The sequence below is a fragment of the Parathielavia appendiculata genome, assembly GCF_033297405.1.
Source record: "Parathielavia appendiculata strain CBS 731.68 unplaced genomic scaffold N657scaffold_3, whole genome shotgun sequence".
NCBI classification, from domain to species: Eukaryota; Fungi; Ascomycota; class Sordariomycetes; order Sordariales; family Chaetomiaceae; genus Parathielavia; species Parathielavia appendiculata.
The window spans coordinates 1,917,079-1,935,726 of record NW_026944222.1 but is presented as its reverse complement, the minus strand read 5'-3'; the positions used below and the strand labels follow the sequence as shown (position 1 = coordinate 1,935,726).

At 56.8% G+C, this 18,648-nt stretch overlaps 5 protein-coding genes across 5 annotated transcripts; 1 reads left to right on the top strand and 4 right to left on the bottom strand.

Annotated features, from left to right (window-relative positions):
• Window positions 1-200: 200 nt before the first annotated feature.
• N657DRAFT_293727 (uncharacterized protein) lies at window positions 201-3,966 on the bottom strand. Its single transcript, XM_062786648.1, has 4 exons — window positions 2,736-3,966; window positions 2,476-2,661; window positions 1,892-2,416; window positions 201-1,796 (listed from the first exon to the last, which is right to left on the bottom strand). The coding sequence occupies exons 1-4, from the start codon at window positions 3,698-3,700 to the stop codon at window positions 293-295; spliced, it is 3,180 nt and encodes a 1,059-aa protein (XP_062649889.1). The 5' UTR covers window positions 3,701-3,966; the 3' UTR covers window positions 201-292.
• Window positions 3,967-7,361: 3,395 nt separating this feature from the next.
• On the bottom strand, window positions 7,362-9,607 carry N657DRAFT_679111 (uncharacterized protein; the record flags this gene model as incomplete). Its single annotated transcript, XM_062796146.1, has 3 exons — window positions 7,362-7,623; window positions 7,689-9,148; window positions 9,200-9,607. 3 exons carry the CDS (start codon window positions 9,605-9,607, stop codon window positions 7,362-7,364), a joined length of 2,130 nt encoding a protein of 709 aa, XP_062649888.1.
• A 1,332-nt stretch (window positions 9,608-10,939) lies between these two features.
• N657DRAFT_293059 (uncharacterized protein) lies at window positions 10,940-11,976 on the top strand. Its single transcript, XM_062786645.1, has one exon. It carries the CDS (start codon window positions 11,077-11,079, stop codon window positions 11,596-11,598), a length of 522 nt encoding a protein of 173 aa, XP_062649887.1. The 5' UTR covers window positions 10,940-11,076; the 3' UTR covers window positions 11,599-11,976.
• Window positions 11,977-12,905: 929 nt separating this feature from the next.
• Window positions 12,906-13,417, bottom strand: N657DRAFT_292933 (uncharacterized protein). The gene has a single exon (XM_062786644.1). It carries the CDS (start codon window positions 13,287-13,289, stop codon window positions 12,975-12,977), a length of 315 nt encoding a protein of 104 aa, XP_062649886.1. The 5' UTR covers window positions 13,290-13,417; the 3' UTR covers window positions 12,906-12,974.
• Window positions 13,418-15,407: 1,990 nt separating this feature from the next.
• Window positions 15,408-16,864, bottom strand: N657DRAFT_679110 (extracellular aldonolactonase; the record flags this gene model as incomplete). Its single annotated transcript, XM_062796145.1, has 4 exons — window positions 15,408-15,740; window positions 15,795-16,025; window positions 16,093-16,324; window positions 16,467-16,864. 4 exons carry the CDS (start codon window positions 16,862-16,864, stop codon window positions 15,408-15,410), a joined length of 1,194 nt encoding a protein of 397 aa, XP_062649885.1.
• Window positions 16,865-18,648: the final 1,784 nt, after the last annotated feature.

Genomic DNA, 18,648 nt, shown 5'->3' with positions numbered 1-18,648 from the left:
TCCCGCGTCCTTCCCCCTACCCCCGACCATCTCGGGCCTCCCCCGCCCAACCAGACATATACAAAACCCACATGCACCCACAATGCCCACATACCGACCATATAACATTCAATCATAAACGTCATGACTATACCACCCCTTGGGGCTCATCGCCTTGCCAATCCATACCCAATCCATTGCTCCGCTCCCCTCATATCCAAGTGAACAAGTATCCAGGAAAAGCGATGAATCAGAAACAACCAATCAAGCGCCAGGGAAAGAAAAGAATCCGGAATAAGAGCCAGGCCGGCTACTACTGCACAACGGTCGTCGCCGCGTCCCCATCCGGCAAGCCCGGCTCAACATAATTCACCCACTCCGAAACACGATGCATCCCCCTGCCCAAGCCTCCCAAGCCCGCCAAGACCGACGACCTCGGCAGCTCATACTTATTATGCTCGCGATGCGCCTGCGGAGGCCGCCTCTTCACATGGGGTCCGCGCGGCGAACCGCCACTACCGTTCATGTCCATCATGTCGTGCATACCAGGGAGAGGAGGCCCGTGATGAGGCATCATGCCCAACCCGGGAGCGTGAGGGTGAGGAGGAGGGGGAGGAGGAGGGCGGGCATGAGGGTGATTGTGCGGATGGTCATGAGGAAGAGGCGGCCCGAACCAATCTGCCGGTGGAGGCATGCCGCCCGGCGCGTAGCCCTCTTCGCCCATGGTGTGATATCTTCGGAGAGGGGTAACGACGGGAGGTGCCCCGTGGATGGCGGGCGGCGGCGCAGGCGCCATGGGCATGCCTATGCCGATGTGCGTAGCGGCTCGCGAGGGTGGGTGAGGGATGCGGGCGGGACTTAGGGGCCCGACTGGGCCAAGGGTGCCGATTGCACAGATCTGGCCGGCAGGCCCCACGGGAAGGGTCCCAGCGGCTGGGCTTTGCCTGCTCTCTTTCTTGAACCTGCCGGCGAGGCGCCTTTCAAGAGAGGTAGTGCGACGTCTTTCGGGCGAAGCAGGGCGCCCTCTTTCTTCTGTAGCCGGCATGGGAGGCTCGGGAGAGGGGTAGCGCGTGGGCAGTTGCCATGTTTCAGGCGACGTGGGCCGTGATTCGGACGGAAAAGTGTGCCGCCTGTCGCGAGAACGAGGCCGCCGCTCCTGTGAGTAGGAGTGCCAGTTGTCCGGAGAGCGAGGGGATCGTCTTTCTGGTGGGTAGTTTTCCACCATGTAACCGTCATATCTCTCCGGAGAGGCATACCGCATCCCTCGGCTCCGGTGAACTGGGGTGCTGTATTCAAAAGAGGATGCTGCCCGATCAAAAGCTGAACGTGAAGGCGGTTCAAATGCGGATCTCGGCGGTGGCGGTGCGGCGGGCACGTGTAGTTGTGGCGGTGATGGGGCTACGACGGTCGCAGCGCGGCGATGATAGTCGTCATCCTCGAATGGCGCGCCGTAGTCCCGAGTTCCGGCACGGCGCCGGCGATCACGAGGCTCAAGGGCATCATCCAAGTCGTATTCCTCCCTTTTTCGATCAAATTCAGCAAACGCGTCAAAAGAGTGCATCTTTCTCGCGAGATGCTCCTCTCCGTGGTCATGTAGCCGACGCAGGTACAGGTCGTCCTCGTAACTTGACGGCCGAGGTCGAGCAGTGGTAGGAGGCGTGAAATCCGACTGAAGCTCACGCGGTGAGGCGGGGCGAGAAGCGAAGGGATTCGGCCTTGAAATCATCACATCCGCCTCCGCATCGTACTTGGACCAGGGGCATTCACACGACTTCCACTTGCCTCCGCAGACCAGGCAAAGCTCTGCGCCACAGTGACTACACATGGAGTAGGGAGTTAGTAAAACAAGACGACACATGGATTTAGCGTGAGGTGGGGAAGAGGGGGGGGGGTTGTGGTTGCTAAGGCAAGCTCTAACCATATCGCACGTTTGACACCGTGCTTCCTCTCCACCACGGTCTTGCAGTGGTAGCAGCGTTGCCAGGAATCCCGTTTCCCCTGCTCGAGCAACTGGGTGGCGTCATCGTTCAGTGGACATTCGGTCTGGTGGTGCCATCGGCCACTGCAGGATCCGCAGATCCTGGTCCTACAACGGCTACACCTGCCCTGCCAGCGACCGCCTTCGCGGCGCAAATCTTCTGGCTTGACCGAGCCGCCGCATTGACGCGATGGGCACGTGATGCGATTTCTGCTGGTGTGCTCCCTGTATCTCTGGGCCCATTCCCTCTTGAAGCTGGAATCGAACAGCATGTCGACGTACTTGGGAGGAATGTTATCGGAGGTGCAACATCGCGGGGGCATGTGTTGCTGAGGGTCAGTGAGAGATAGTTCGAAGACCCTGCGCAGACACGAATGGCACATGCGGTGGCAGCATTTGAGCTTGACTGTCTTGCTGACAAGCGTGTTCTTATCCCGGCAGAGCACACACACGGTAGTACTAAAGCCAGAGTCAGAAATGCCACATGGTGCACTCGGCTGCGGAGGATGGAGACTGACCGCTCGACTGGCTTCTCCAAGCGCGATGGGCGGGCCGAGTGCGCGGCGACATCACCAAAGAGCGTTGAACGCCGTGCGGAAGAACTTATACTGTAGGATGATGAAGCATGGGGCCTCTGGAACGTCGAAGCAGGCCTTGAGGGAACATAGACGTCAGAGTCATAGTGCCTCCTGGACGGTCTGGCACTACAGGCGCGCATTAGCATACACAAAGCAATGGCACCATTGTAGTTGGACGAGGGCGGCTGCTATCCACCTACCTTTTGGATCTGGACCGAGACCGCCTCCGCGTCTCGTCGAGGCTTGGAGGACCGGATACAGTGATATCCCTGGGGCGTCGGTACTGATCCTGCCTGCTGGAGGGCGGGCGGGATAATGACCGATGGCGGGCTACCGACGGGGCGTACCTTGAGGTACCGTCCCCTTCCTCCTCCTCGTATACCATCTCGGGACGTCGGCTTAGCCGCTCCTGGAGCGAGATGGGGACAGCGTTGGCTGGAGGAGCGGGCGGAACAGCAGGGGCCATCGGCGCCGGTGGAAGGTTCTTGCCGCGGGGCTGGATGACCTGCTCCTCTTCGGAGTCGGAGGTGGCGTCGGTATCGTCTTCGGAATCTGATACGGATGTTCTCGGTGAGCGGCGGGACTCAGGCGTCGACCGGTAGCGGTGTGCGGATCGGGGACTGATTTCGCGGCGAGCTATGGTCTGGCGACTCACGGGCCGCGATGGGCCTGAGGGCGCCACGTCCTCCTCCTCCTCCTCGTCGTCCTCCCCCTCCTCCTCCTCCTCCTCATCCTCCTCCTCCTCTTCGATGATACAGGTTGGGCGCCGAGGGACCGGGTCCGCAGTTACCACGGGCACAGAAGCGTTGGGCACCCGCATGGCCTTGGAGCGACCTTTTGGAGACCGGTGACTGGCCTTGAGGACGGGAGGCGTCGTGTCGGAGGCCGTATCAGATGTCGTGGAACTCGGACGTTGCGGGCGGCGCCTGCGACGTTGCTTCTGCTTCATCGGGGACGCCCTGGCCTCGTTGTCGTCGTCCTCGTTGGACGACGACTCGACTATGTCCATATCTATATCTCCATGGCGTCTCGGACGAGGCGAGGCGCGGGGGCGTGGCTCGCCAGCCCGTGACCAATCATTTGCGGGCTGAGGCCTCGGTTTGCCGGTCTGCTTCCTTCTTCGCGAGGTACTGGGCCCGCCCTGCTGCTGGTCGAGGTCGGCCATTCGTCCCGTGTTCAGCCCCGGGGTAGCAGCAGCATTCGCGTCGAGTACGACTGCGCACCAAAGAAGGCGGTTGTGTCGGTCTAGCAACCGAGAACAGCCGCGGGAAGGAGGAGCAAAGTTGAGATGTCCGAATTGAGTGTGCCCAGCTGGTTGAGCGTGGTTGGCCAGGCAAGGGCGGGTCTACCACTGCCCCAGCTGCGATTGGGCTCGCGGATGGTGCTTGTGCATTGCCAGCTCAACAACCAGGCCACCTCACCTACCCCCGGCGCTGCCCCTTGTTCACTGGCAAGGATACCGTGGGCGCCTGATAAAAGCCCAACGAGGCCCGTAGTTGCAAGCCAAAAAAAACTGCCGGTTACTTTGGGCACCGTCGAGGTGAAATGCAGCCCCAGAGAAGGGGTGTTGGATGGGTTGAGTCGAGGCGACGAGATTCAGATGAGGGGTGACGATGGGGGATGGATTGGGCAGGGGCGTGCTAAGGATGTTTTAGCTCCTCGAGCTCCACAAGCGAGAAGCCCTCGTGATGAGCCAGTCAGTCGCTGCTTCCAACGGTCCCGATCCAAAAGGGAGTGAACTCTCCTGTCTCCTTCCAATCCACGCTGCCCGTGATAGACACTAACGCAAGCCCAGAAGGTGGTGCTGATGAGTGCAATCCAACTTCAACACCCGCAGCTGACAAAGGGCGAATCCAATTGAAAGCAGAGAAATTGCGATGGCGGGGAGATTGGTGTGCCATGTCACGTGACTCCGGGCCACAACTACGGTATACAACTCGAGTGGTCGGACCAAATGAATATTCACCTTTGGCCTCCATGACATTATGGGTTTTACTTTCTCAAGGGCTAACAGCTGGCGATGGAACTTGAAATTCGCTTTCGGTTGTCAGGAGCTTCTGGCCAAGCCCAAAAGACGGGCAGCTACGGTGTGCGGGCGCTTGTCCCTTTTCACTCCCCGCACTCGGCAGCGGGCCTTGCCGACTCGGCCCCACATCGGACAAACGCCACACACGGAGCAGCCCGCCCTCGTCCTCTTCAACAAACGGAAGACAAGAGATAAAGGAGGATGCTGTATTGGTAATATGCAAAGCTTCACTTACAACTGAAACTCAGCAATGGAACCTCATGTTCTGTACTGCGCGTAGTAGGGGGCTGACCTGCGATATCCACTTCGCTGCTGTTACGGCAGATAAAAATTCCATCTTCCGGGAGCCGTCCGATGTGCGAACGGATCCATGCCACCTGTCGTCTGTACTTGTACAGGTCAGTCAAGTGTGATTATCCAGGTCCGATTGCACACGTAAAGATCATTTCCTGGCCTCAATCTGTTGCGACGGGTTAATCCATAACGACCTCTTTGATTCGCTACTGCAGTCGTCTCCGGGTTCTCTATTCTTGACTCAGTTCGTCCGGCCTGTTCAACGGCAAAAATATAGTTACCTTAGAGCACTACTCAACGCCGCAGATCCATGTTATGAGTTACTATTCTTACCAACGACCGGCGACGTCCAAGCATGGCGCTGGTGAACATATAACAGCTAAGCTACGGCTGCCTAAGATCTTACATTGAGCATCCCGCTATAGTTGAAAGTCATGTCCGAGAATGGCTTTCCGTGCCGTGTCGGATCGCGGCAAGTGGTACGGGAATCCTCCTGCATATTTTTGCTGAGACAATAAGCCACAGACTGTGACCAACCTCTCAACGTCCATCTTACAACTGGGCCAAGTATACCTCGTGAGGCTTATCAATACAAACCCACATGGCTAGCATACCTTGCCGTCTATATAATGGCGCGTTTGTGCTAGCCCACTAGTACTTTGTATTATGTGTTTGATGGACCAGCAGGTAAATTCACTCATCCCAAACTACAAACTGAGATCGACCTCATATGAATCTCATGGATTGGATGGAGAATGACGCCAATAGACAGACAACCTCGCTTTATATCTAGTGCCAGGCAAGAAGAATGCTCAGCCATTTTCGCATCGAACAAACTTGAACGCCTTCGAACGCTTATCCGGCATTTTGTCAATGGGACACTTCGTGCAGACTGCAGTGCCTCGCTCACCCATCTTCATCAAAACACACAAACACGTTTGAGTTCACTTCTGCCACGCATTGCCTACAATTGCATCGGCCACCAGTCTACTTCAGCTGGCATCAGCCGTATTGTGGATGCTAAACTCTTTCACGTACACAGACGCACCACAGACCCCCAAGACGAGGGACCAGCCCAGGCAACTACACATTCAGGTACCAGTATGTTGCCAAACCAGACATGGAACCTGTACCCTAAGATCCACCCTTAGGGAGTTCCTTCAATCTCCTCAGATAAAAGGCCAGGTCCATGCCGGTGTAGTGGGAAAGTCGCAAGAGAATAAAATCACTCATCATCGAAGAGAAACCAGTCTCCGATGATAAGCCCAATGTTAATTAAATCTCACCCCATGCCCCTTTCCCATAAGCGGCGCATCCATCCCCGGTTGTCCTTGCATGTGGCTTCGGAAGACGGGCCCGGAAAAGATGGGGACGAAAGGAGGGGGGAAGGGGGTTGGGCTGTCGGGGGTGCCACGATAGGTAACCCCGCAGCACCGTTGCGGAGGAAGCGATCGACACGGGACGCGATTTGTATAAGGTACTGTATGTACGTGCATTGAAGTGAGGAAGAGGAAGTGATAAAAATAGGCTTCAAATGCCGCTGGTATTAGACATTGCCGTGGTTGGGGTACCTTGACTGGTGAGTGTTACAACATGAGTACTCTACATAGAGTCACAACGGCATCGTCCGACTCCAACAAGGATTCGAGATGAGTTGGGGTCTCGAAGGAACGTAATTCGTCTGGCTTCTCCAAATCCTTTACACATGTCATGCTACATCCCAGGGATATATCCACCAAATGAAACAATACCAAAAACCCCAGACCGAAACGTACATGATCCCCAAGTAAGGGTATTCCATCCCAACGCCAAACGGTGGTGTATTTGCCTGCCGATCGTACCCCCTCCAGTTTCCGTGATACGGTGAGAAAACCAGCTTAGAGGGCTAGATGCGAACGGTTGATGGCCCAGGATGGGGCGCATGAGAAGTGAATGCGGGGAGCGGGGATGGAAAGGTAGAAGCGGAATCTCGGGCCGTCATATCCGTATCCAAGACCATCTACAGCCTCGCTCCAACACAAGGTCAATTCTAACTCGTGCTGGGAAGCCCAGTGTGTAACCCCAGTCTTAGCCTGCAGAATCTCCTTTCTGGGTAGCCCGTTTTCCCTTGGCGCCCACTCGATCGATTAGGACAGAATTAGCTCTTGATACAGATAACCGGGAAACCCTGTTTGGATCCTCGGGCCCTCCGCATGGCAGCAGAGCGATGGTATTCGCCTTGTCGTAAACGGGGCAGGGTTCCTGTCGAGGATGTAACGGAGCGGCTGCGTGTCAAAAAAGAGTCGTTTTGCAGCATGTTCCAGCGGAATGCCACTCGTTCGCGCCGGACATGCAGCTGGCCGGTGCATTCGCAGGAGGCGAACTGCGGGTCGTGGGGTTTGTGGCGACGCAAGAAAATTCCCAGAGGACCGGAAGCGTGATCAAGCACGGGCTAGACAAGATGCGTCAGCGAACAGGCTGATGCATGCTCGGAGCAGGTGTCCGGGGGCTGTGCCCTGTAAGCGGATCAACCACTCAAAAAGGTCCGGCGCCGAACTTCGGCTTCCTTGATGATCTCAGCCGAGAGGCTGAGACTAGGAGAGAGGACGGCATAACGCTCAATCTCCATGACAACATCGTTGATGATCTGGTCGATGGCCTCGCGGTGGGGAACGAGGCTCCAGAGTATAGTAGAAAGAGACGGCGACATGGTAGCGCCCATGACGAGTAACGTCTGCGACACGATAGAAAGCGCCCCTTGCCAAAGGTACGGCATATGCCCGGCGTGACTGCGGCCAATTGGTTAGATTGGGAGGAGTGTTCGGCCAATCAGGGGGAGGGGGAAAGAGCTTACTGCGCAGTGATGTGTTCCAATTGCCGGATTGAGGCTTCTAGGCACTTGGTGCAACTGTCCCGCACCGCGGGGTCCAATATCGCCTGCTCGTTATCCAGCACGGCGAGGATGTATGGCCGGTAGATGATGGTTCGACAGGCGAAGAAGCGCAGCCTCAGCACCGTCTGCACCGGATCAGGCAGCATGGTGCGCGTAAAGGGGAACTGCAGGGGCACGGGCAGACTCTCGTACCACTGCGTCAGCTGGAAGTCCAGCTCGGCGACGACCGGCTCGAGGCTGGTGGTCGATGCCATCGAGTCCTTGGAGTAGATAAGCTGGCTGACGCGGTTCAAGAGCCGGCGCAACGCGATCTCAGCCAAGAAATACCACAACTCGTCTCGCCCAACCGCTTCCTGTTCGTCGCCTTCAAAGCCGCAGGGGAGGCCGACGTTTTCCTCGAATGCCACGACGCCCGAGTGGGGCAGGTCCAGCTCGGCCAGCAAATCGCTCTCGAAGAGGAGCGAGTTCCAGTAAATCCTCTCAATCAACTCCCGCTGGTCGGTGGGGACTCGGTTGGGCGTCATGAGCAAAAGCTGTAGCTTCGTGCTCGTGGTGCAAAGCAAGTTCCAGGCCTCCAGGGGCCTCACCAGGTAGAACAGGTAGGCCGCGGCGAGCAGGTGGCACTGCGCGGCAAGCACGCTATTGGAGGTCATCATGCCGGGGAGCAGCGACCAAGCAGCCGTGAAATATTGGAGACCTGGCGGATCCTCGTGTGGGACAATCCTCGATATGCTCCCCCTCAAACTCGCCTGCCCGAGGGCTAAAACGAGAAGCACAATGCAGCTCTCAGGTCCTTCCCTGAACCCGTTGGACAGCGCGATGCGGTAGTGGCTGCGCCAGGTGTACGGGTTGACGCAGGCGTACCAGATGTTGACTCGGTCGAAGTATGCTTCGATGTACGCGTTGGTATTGGACAAGTCCACGCAGGGAGTTTTGGCGAGGGAGTGCAGCGGTTCCCGGGCCATTTCGAGCTGAAGGAGGATTTGGGGGTCATAAGGCCGGGACACCAAGTCCCGAATTAGCGGCCATTGCAACAGGTGTAGAGCCGCGTTGGTGTGCACCTTGGGCATGGTGGATATGTTGGTGGCGGTCGCGGACCAAGTGCCCAGGCCGCCGCTGGGGATGATGGAGACGAAGTTGCTGTTAGCATTCTGCATCATCAGATTGTCGCCGCTCAAGGCAGTTCCATTGCTCATGTTGGGCGAGTCGTGGGACAAGCCAATGCCGTTGCCATGGCCACCAACCACGGTCATCTGAAGGAGGTTCTCGATTCGATTCAGGCGCTCCAGGATGAGCTTGTCTCCGGCGTCCAGCTTGATACCCGGCTCCCGGTAGATGCATTCGGCGCCCAGCTCTGTGCAGAGCTTGCACTTCGGTTTCGTACCGTCACATCTCGATTTTCTCGAACGACACACCTCACACTATGAACCAGTCAGCACGAGGACGGCGACGGTGCTCAAAGGGCCACATACGGCAATGGTGGCTCTCCGCCTCGGGTAATCCACTGCGGCATCCGTGTTTCTCCTCTTTAATGGGTTGATACTGTTGATGCTCTCTTCGCTTGTCGACTTCGGGATACCATTCTGGACCGACTCTGGCCTATTCTCGGATGATTGGGAGAGATTTCGAGCTTTCTGCGCCGAGCCAAGGATGCCCTCCCGGCTGAAGCTCGGCGTCCGTGCAGCAGCAGCAGCCTTGAGCGAGTTTGGCGACTTCAGCGTGTTCGCGCCGTTGGGGGCGGCAGCGAGCTGGGGGGAAGGAATCTCGACCGAAAAATCCCGGTTTGGCAGCGGAAACTGCCTGGAAACACCCGCTGCGGCAGCCGCCGTCATCGTGGCCGTTGCCGAGTGCGGAGAATCGCCGTTGGACGACGGCGACATGCTAGTTTGCGCTGGCTGCGGCAACGCTGTGGGGGTTCCCAAAGGCGCGAGCCGCCTAGAATCTGAAAGGCAGGACTCGTCAATTTCTTCTCCCACTGTGACCGTCAACCAATCAGCAAAGCGACCTTCTCCAGCACCGACCACAGTCGCTAATTCAGACGCCGCAGACACCGAGAACACAGTAAATCGTGGTGTGCTGTCGAACTCGCATTATCGTTCAGCTCCCAGCAGGACCAAAAAGCCAATGTCGAATTACTGGGTAAGGTATATTGGCGTGTGTGGTTGCGTCGAGATCTTGGGCGGATGAGGTTGTAGGGAAAGTGAAAGCTTTCTCCGGGATCTTGCGAACGGCGATGGAGGGTTCATATGAAAGGTCCCAGCAGCAAATACGGGGTTAGCCTGTGCCGAGACAGCTTGCCAAGAGGAAGTGCCAGCTAAAGTATGGAGTACACCGTGGTACTGGGGCAGGCACTTTGTACCGATCAGGTATTGAAGGAGACTCGAAGACCTGCAATCAGAGCAGGCCAGGCCGGCGCGTATCAGGTGTGGCATTGGTGTCGTGCTAATAACGCAAACCCGACCGTTTAGCTTTGTGGGGAAGAACAGTGGATTTGTTCCTCGGGCTGACCTGCGCAGACAGCCAGCCATTACGGTAACGGAGACGGGACGGTGACAGAATGCGCTAACGGTAGTGCTGACTGGGATTGATGAAGAGGCGAACGACTTTGGTGGCTGCAACAACCCCTGTCGAAGGTTGCATTGCGAGACTCGAGAAGGTGCGTTGTGGGGTACGTCCAATGTCGCTTTTCTGCTGCTTTCTGCGATCTCTTGGGGTTGCCCTGGCCGGAAGCGCTCAAGCTGAGAGATTAGCGCGCAGAAAGCTCAAGCGATGTCCGAGGACTTGCTCGGTTTTAGCGAGCTGCATGAAGCAACTCAAGAAAAGGTGTGCTCTCCACGTGTAGCTGGCAGGCGTCTCAAATCCGTCGTGTCCCACACACAGAACAAGCTGGTGGGTCAGGCTAATGGAGGGGCTCAAGGGGACAGAGGACCTGGAAGGAAGGGGAAACTCCAAGGCTGGCAGTTGAGACAGCGCGGGGGTGGGGTCCCTCCCCATTGCCCACTCCGCACCCTCAGTTGGCTTCCACCGAAACACCTCAGGCCGTTCAAGGGTCTCTCACCTACGGTCCACTGCTGAGCATATCTTGTATAACACAACAGAAACCTACCGACACAATCTCATTAGCGCATTCCAACTACCAACCTTCTCAAAGTCCCTAGAAGACCCTTTGACAGACTGGACATGCAACTTGTACATGGGCTGTCCATGGTAGCCAATCTAGGGTGTGCGGAATGAAATTGGGATTGCTGAGCGAACGCATGCCCGTCCCGGATGCCAAGGATCGAACAATCCAACTTGAAGCCTGAGCTCCATTATTAACGCACCATGATTCATCTTGCGCGATGCCGTGATGGTGCTGAAATGTGTGTGCAGAAAAGCTCATTTCACCGAAGGAACGGGACCTGGCGACGAGCTCACATGGCGGGTCTTCCAACGAGAAGATACGTCAACCACCGAGTTCTGGGCTGCATTCATTCGGCATGCATTGGCCCGGGGCACCAAGAGACTGATCCCTCATCGACAATCCCGTCGACGCTTGGGGCTCGTCCACGCTCGGCTTCAGCGTCAGGCGAGTTATGCTAGCGTTATAAGAAGGCTTTTCTCAGGCAGACACGAAACACTGCATCGCCAACAAAAACCACCACACACAACCTCGCGAGGCTTTCGCAACGCTTGCAGTCATCAATTTAGCATAAATCCGGCACCTGCCACCGTCGCTCCTCGCAATCTCTTGGCTGTCGAACCACGTCAGCCACCAAGCTCGGCCTCTCCGCATTTGTCCACCAGAGAAGCAGAGAAGCCTTCGAGAAGCACCCCTTCCCCACACCACTGGACGAGGTCCGTGATTGTGTCGCAGAAGCAAGTGCCTTAGCCGGTGCGAGCTTTGTAGCGTTAGTCGATCGTGCCCGATCCACTACGCCGTGCTGTGCCGGTGTTCACGGCCTGCTGCGTGCTTCGGAGAAGAGTATCTCTCATTGCCGTGCTGATTTCTCAGAGTACTGAATGCCAGGGACGCGCAGGGGTCCTGTGAAGATGGAAAGCCTTCTCCCGCTCGCTTTTCTTCCTTTCTCGTTGATGCAGCGAGTCTCGTGAGCATCATCTCCCCCCACCCCATACTCGCCACTGGCGTTGGCGAGCTTCCCAGAGATGTGCAGCAAGCGGCAGCCTATTTCGGGTAACGAGAGACGCTGATAATCGTGAACTGAGCCTTGTACATACTGTCCATGACCACGGTACCGATATGATATTCTGCCGTGTCACCATCGCCGATCCAGGCCGCATTCCCCAGGTGGAGAAGCATCTCGTTGTCCAAGATCACAATCCTTCCGTCCCGTCACGAGGCACAGACTCTCTCATCAGCTTCGTGTGAACTCCTCGAGCTTCTTTTCGCAGGATCCACCATGTCTCCACTCTACAAAGTACTCCGTGTTGATGAGCCTCGACTGGCCGAGGTGTGGCTGCCACGGATCTCCAGGGAACTGACACTGTACAAACAACTACCACCTAAGCTGCTGTGGCATGCAGTCCGTTATTACAGACGGTATGGCTGACCTCGCAGGTTTTCCCTTACCCCAGTGCATGTGACCGCACGTGCATCCGTCGCGTAGCCAGGCGCGTTGGGTGGTGGCTTTTGGACAGCACTTCTGACTGGAGTACCAAAGGAGGGTGTCGGTCCGATTAGTTCCCCGCGCTGAAGCCCATGCCCCGAACTGATGAAGACCATGCAAACGGTCACCACCTGACAACGATTTCATCAATACCTCTGAACCTTATGGTACAGCACACAAACGTGCCTCAAATCAGACGCAACATACAATGGAGTACCAGCAGTTTCACGGTCAGTGCCTTAACAACCCCCGCCATCACCTGTGAGCTTGTAGGCAGAGTCTCGGGAGCGAGCCTTTCACTTCACCGTCGAGCCGGTCAAATCAGCTACCAGCTTCACTCGCCACAACCGTACGGCGGCCGGATTGTGAGCGCCTCGGCAACCCGAGTGCCTGGGAATCGCCGCGTCAGGCTGTGCCCCCGCCCGCGACATACCCCGGATAACCGAGCTGTCAGAGCGGTCAGGGCGGTCATGGGACTGACCTTGAACCCACTCCGATATTAATCGACGCACGCCCGCTGTTGAGTCGTCCACAACGCGGCTCTCCCGATTCTCGACCTCCCGCGCCCTGATCACGGCGACGGGAATCGATATTGCAAGTCATCTATCTCCCATTGTCGATGCCTGGCAGCTGCTTTTCGCTACCCGCGCGGCTCCCTGCAGTGGCCTCTGAAATGCACCCCACAGCCAGCACCTTGCCCTGCGGACCCTGCCATACACAGCACTGAGCTGTCCGTCTTCAAGCGGGGTCCGGCCCCCTTCCGCCGCCGCTCTCCTCCACTCGCCGGCGCCGATGGCGCTGTGGGTCTCAATAACCGAGGGTCTTGCACGTGCTCCGTATCCGTACTCCGCAAGCTCCGCGAGTTTCCGGATCGCCCCTGAGAGGGCTCCTCAGAAGTCTTCGATGTGCTTTTGACGGCTGTTTTGCTGGGTAAACATCTGAGAGCGGTTGTCATGGTTCGCCAAGGCTTTGGGACGTGCAGATGGGCGATGCGTCCGCAGCAGCTGTTGACGATTGCCGACGCTTCGCACCCACGGCACCTTACCTGAGGAATTCGACGTCGAAGCCTTACTACAAGGGAACAGTGTCCCGGAAGAGGTACGGTACAGTATGTTAAGGTACGCTAAGTAAGGTACATTTTTTTAGCTTCGGCTTTCGCTACCCCAACCTGACCGTGACGCTGGCATCCCTGTTTTGGCCCATCCTTCTGGAATGAAACTGCCTCCAGTTTGGTTGGTCAACAAGGCCTGTCCACAGCTGGCGAGCCGTGCTGCAGGACTCGGCACAACCAGACGCGCAGGGTCCCTTGCTGGTCACAGGCCTCGAAACAATGGTGCCCTTCCAGGGATCCTTCGATGTGCGCGGGAGGGTCTATCACTTCCCGACCCGGGAGGTACACTCGCGTCGGGAGACTTGAAAGGGGTCCGTGAGCCGCGCAGCTAATTTACAGATCCGGTCTTTGATGTACCATTTGGGGATTTTCGCTGGAACACCGTCCACACCATTCCATTCAACCCCATCCTCCGGTCAATGAGGTCCACCAACATCATGCTCCTTTCGGTACCAGTTCACTCTCCACGGCTCACGCGGGCTCGGAGTTCTAACTTCGGTGCACTTTTGAGATAGGTACTTGTATGGACAAGCGCCGGAGACCCGGAAAGCAAGATGCTGATGACTTTTTGGCTCTGCAGTGCTCGGCTCGGCGTAGTAAATATGTCATGCCGATGGCGCGCATCCAAAACCAACACGCGGTTGCACCGGAGCCGGTAACTTAGATGTGCTTGCACTACCTCCATATTCCCGAGGCACCTGAGCACTCACAAACCCATCGAAAGCCGTTGCAAATGGGTAACAGACATTATACGGTAAAGACGTTATTCTCAGATGTAAGAGCCGGCGCGGGGTACGGGACAGGGAAGAGGCTCGGCATCGCTCCGACCCGAACTCGCTCTGCCGATCCGCTACTGTAGTTACAAAAAGCAGCCCACTGGTATTCGGCAAGCCGTTGTGGCTTATCCGTACCCCAAGTTCCCCAATTAGGTACTTGTACCACAGTAGGGGGTTAACCTCCCAAGTCACATCTTTCCTCGCCGTCATCGCCTCTTACACATATGTAGCCTTACACGTATGTAGCTTGAACGAGCCCCGCGTGTATTCAGGCTTTCAAAAACTCCCCAAACCCTGTCAAGGTATGCCTTTTCCATAACCAAGTTCGACTCAAATTGACAAAGGCACGCTCCTGCAAAGTCGTCACACAAAGTGAAATCAACCCTATCCGTTTGCTTGAGAGCGTTCGCTCCTCATCAAGTGTCCAGTAGGGGACCATGATCCCCTCGCCTATGACATGGGCCCCCGAGGAGAAGTGCCTTTCCCGTCAGGTATGATGTGGTAAACGGAGAGGAAGGGGCAGCGGGTGATGGACACTGGCCTGTGTCCCGGCGGTTAGGGTATCGTACACCCATATTGAATGGTACCTGTGCACGTGTGCGTGTAATAAGTACATTACACGCAAGATTCCTTGGCCCCGGATCTTCCCCGGTTCCGGAGTAACGGCTTGTGCGGACTGCCGGAGACGGGCCACGGGCTTGAGATAGGAGGGATCGGGTATGACACTCGATCAGGCGCTTGGCGAGGGGGCCAGTGGGGAAGGAGGGGGGGATCATGCATCGATCGGTCTCGGTTTCAGTCTTGTGGCGTGAGGAACCTGTTCGTTTGTCTGTAGTGAAGAACCACATGGTTTGACTGACAGCTACCCAAGACAACTAGTTTCTGTGGTAAGGTGGTAAAAGGTCGGGAGATTCTCGGGAGGGATCCGGCGCGTGATTCTTCCACGAATCCCCGTTGCAGCGAGACATTTGCAGAGTCGCCGCCGTCACAGATTGGAGACGTGGTGTTGGAGTTTGTAGCGACAAGTGATGGATGTTTCCCTGTATCCTCATGGTCAAAACCCTCGCAGAGAAGACAGAACCACGCTTTTCTGGTTGGGTTCTGAAAGATAAATGCTACCAGGAAACGGTGGAATGGAACATAACGTTTAGAGACAAGCCCAACGACGAGCATACACCCCGGGAATTTACTGCTTGAACGTCACAAAGTTCGGCATGCCCGGTACGTTCGCCTCGGCGACCGCCTTGCCAATCTTGCCTGAGGCGACGTCGCGCTCAAACACAATGACGCGGCCGTCCGACTGCAGGGCCGAGGCGACACGGCTGCCGTCCTTGTTGAAGGAGAAATGCCTCGGGTTCACACCTCCAGCGGGGGCCGTCTGCACGTGGGTGAGCTTGCCCGACACGGCGTTGATGGAGAAGGTGATGAGCGGGTCCGAGGGCACAGCGGTGCCGTTGGCAAGCGTGTACTGGAGCGTCTTCTCGTTGCGGGACGAGACAGTCAGGAACTTGCTGTCCGGCTGTTGGCTTGTTAGAATGGAATCAAGTGAGCTCCAAAGGGGATAATAACGTACAGAGAGAGTGATTTCGGCAGCCGAGGTGCCAGCCGGAACGGGAGAGGTGCCCCCGTGGGTGGTAGAGTTGTAGATCCGGCTAAAGCTGAGAGTCTTGTCGTAGTTGTAAGTGACTCTAAATCCCTGGATAAGGTTGGCGAGCTCGCAGACGACATAGAGGAACGTCTTGTCCCCAGATTTGAAGAAAGCAGCGTGCCTAGGGCCGGTTCCACGGGCGAACTTGTAGCTCTTCTGTATCCGTGTTTAGCATCAGCTGGATTCGCGGGCCATGGGCATATGCCGCGCAGAAGATGCCTACCGTGTCGGTATATTGCAGGGTATTCTGGTTCACCCTCAGTACACGAAGGAGATCGGCGCCCAGATCGGGGAAGACAAGGAAGTTTCCGGTGGGGTCAAGGACTGCGTGGTGAGGGCGTGCCTGGTTCTGGGGTTCGGGGCGGTTGTCGCCGGGGGCAGGGTACACCTGCGACTTGATGAGAGAGATAGCGGCGGGATTGGTAATGTTGAACGTGTCGACGCCGCCTCCAGCACTGGAAACGGTGTTAGCCGTCTCATTCACACCCAGACGGAACGGTCGGTGGGACAACCCCCGCCTCGGTTGGGAGGGGTGGCTGTTCCCGGGCCATATAGCTGGTGCCGAGTTCTAGAAGCGAATGCATGGAAAGCACATACTAGTCCGCAACAGCGAGTCCGCGGCCCCCTTTGCCATAGACAACGGTGCTCACCGGACCAGCGACGGTCTGGCCTCCGCTCAGCTTGGGAAGGCTAAAATCATCACTGATCTTGAGGGCAGAGAGATCACCATTGGCCCCACCCCAGGCCTCGTTGACGCAGTAAAGAATATCGCCGGCTTGGGTCAGCCAGGACGGAAAGGGACCGCAGCTGTCAGACTCGGCGACAGATTGCAGCGACGTCTGGTCCTGCTTAAGCGTGATGAGCTTCCCTGCCCCTTGGCCAACGGGGTAGGTCGTGACGTAGAGAAGAGACGACTCGGCTCGCGGGGCGGGGGCGGCCGTTGTCAGCCGCAAGCCGGCCGAGAGGGCGACGGCGATGCCGTAAGAAGATCGCATGGCTCCCGGGTGTTGGTGGTGCCTTATCTAAGCTAGGCTAGTCGCGAGTGGCTGAAGCTGACCCGGAACTGAATAAATATAATTGATGGCTACTAGCTGTCTTGTCTGGTAGGCCCCCTGCTGGGTAGACGACGCAAGTGAGGGCGGCAGTAAGGTCATATATAATTCTCCAGGTTTCGGCACGCGGCGGGCAGCCTTTTCATACCGTAGTTGAGTCACCCAGAGTAGAGAGTCAGAAACAAACAGCACAAATGGGGCTCTGCCGGGCCGCCCATCAATGGCCGTGTGCTTTACAAGGCTCTGTTCATTCCATCACGCCCAATTACTGCATTGTGCCATCTTCCGTGCTCCGGGTCGGCGGGAACTCCCTCGTGGCCAGCACTTGAAGGTGACATCGTTTTCAGAGTTGCCCCTTGCAGCAGTCAGCAATCACGGAGCGGGTGGTGCTATGCCTTGTTCCGTATGGCTGAGGATTGCTGTTTGGCCCTGAACATTTTCCACTTTAATCTATCCGGCCCGATCCCTCGGGGGACCGCTCCGCCGACTCCTAAATAGGACTTGGCGGGGGAACGAGACATTGCTGTGCAGGATGGATAGGTAAGCTCAAATCGAAGGTGGCCGTGCTGTCGCGCCATGCACCGGGCTGAGAGGAGCGACTGGACGAGGTGAGACGGAATTCACGGGAATGACAGAATGCGCCTCGATGCATTTGTACCTTGTCGTCCAATCCTTCGCTGCCTGCTCGAGGAATGGGATTCCGGGAACGCAGGGCAAGCTGACAGAGTGGGTCTAGCCCTGCAGGGGCGGCATGTCCTCTGGCGGGGCTAACATGCGGGGGGATTGAGCGGGGGAGCCAATGGATACTCACATTGTTGGCCCCCCTGAAACCAAATCCGTTGTTCCACAGCAAGACTCGAATGCAACCAAGCACAAAGTGGTAGTAGGCAAGCCAACAATGCGCCAACATGATTCTCAACAGATGCTGGCAAGCCAGATGTCACAAGTTCGTAGCTTTCCTATTGCCTTGCACGAACGGATACACAGTACCTCAGCAAACCAACTTGAGTCGGTTGCTGCGCCTTCACATTGAACAGGCGAGACAGCCCATCGTCGAGCTTGGATGTCGGGTTGTTTAAGGTACTCTCCTCAGCATCGATCCAGTACCTTCTTAGTCAAGACAACGTCTCTTGAAGGGAACAGCCGATGAGGCCTTTGCTTAGATGGGTTGACTTGATCGTCCGTCGCGGCTTCGCAGCTCCCCTTTCCAGCTATTGGGCTTGAGAGGAGGACGCTGATTTCGGCCGACATAAGTAGTTGAGTTAGATTTCAAGTATGTTCTCGTCCTGGTCGCAAAAAACTCGCAGGATAAGCAGTTGCATTTTTCCGGTCGGCGAAACGAGGCGCACCATGCGTGAGCCGGCGAGGCTGATCCCGGTGTCCCCTAACACAGCATGAACTGCAACAAAACGGCCACGGGCCCGTCACTTCCTTCAGCAGTCTCCCCCGTTGGGATAGAGGCCATGCATGAACAACTGCAGCCTTGATGGAACACAAAAAGCCAGTTTCTGCAAGACCCGACTGGCAAAACCGGCGCCGCGCTAACATCGCAATCGAAGTCGATGATAGTCACCTATGAACCGCCTGAGGCGTTGCTCGCCATCCTCGCGGCCCAACAACGGATTCTCTCAAATTCCGAGTGACGATTGAGACTCGAAGATGGCGACTTCCTATAAACCCGGCTCGAATCGTCGGCTTTTGTGCAAGGGGAAGGAATATCGGCTCAT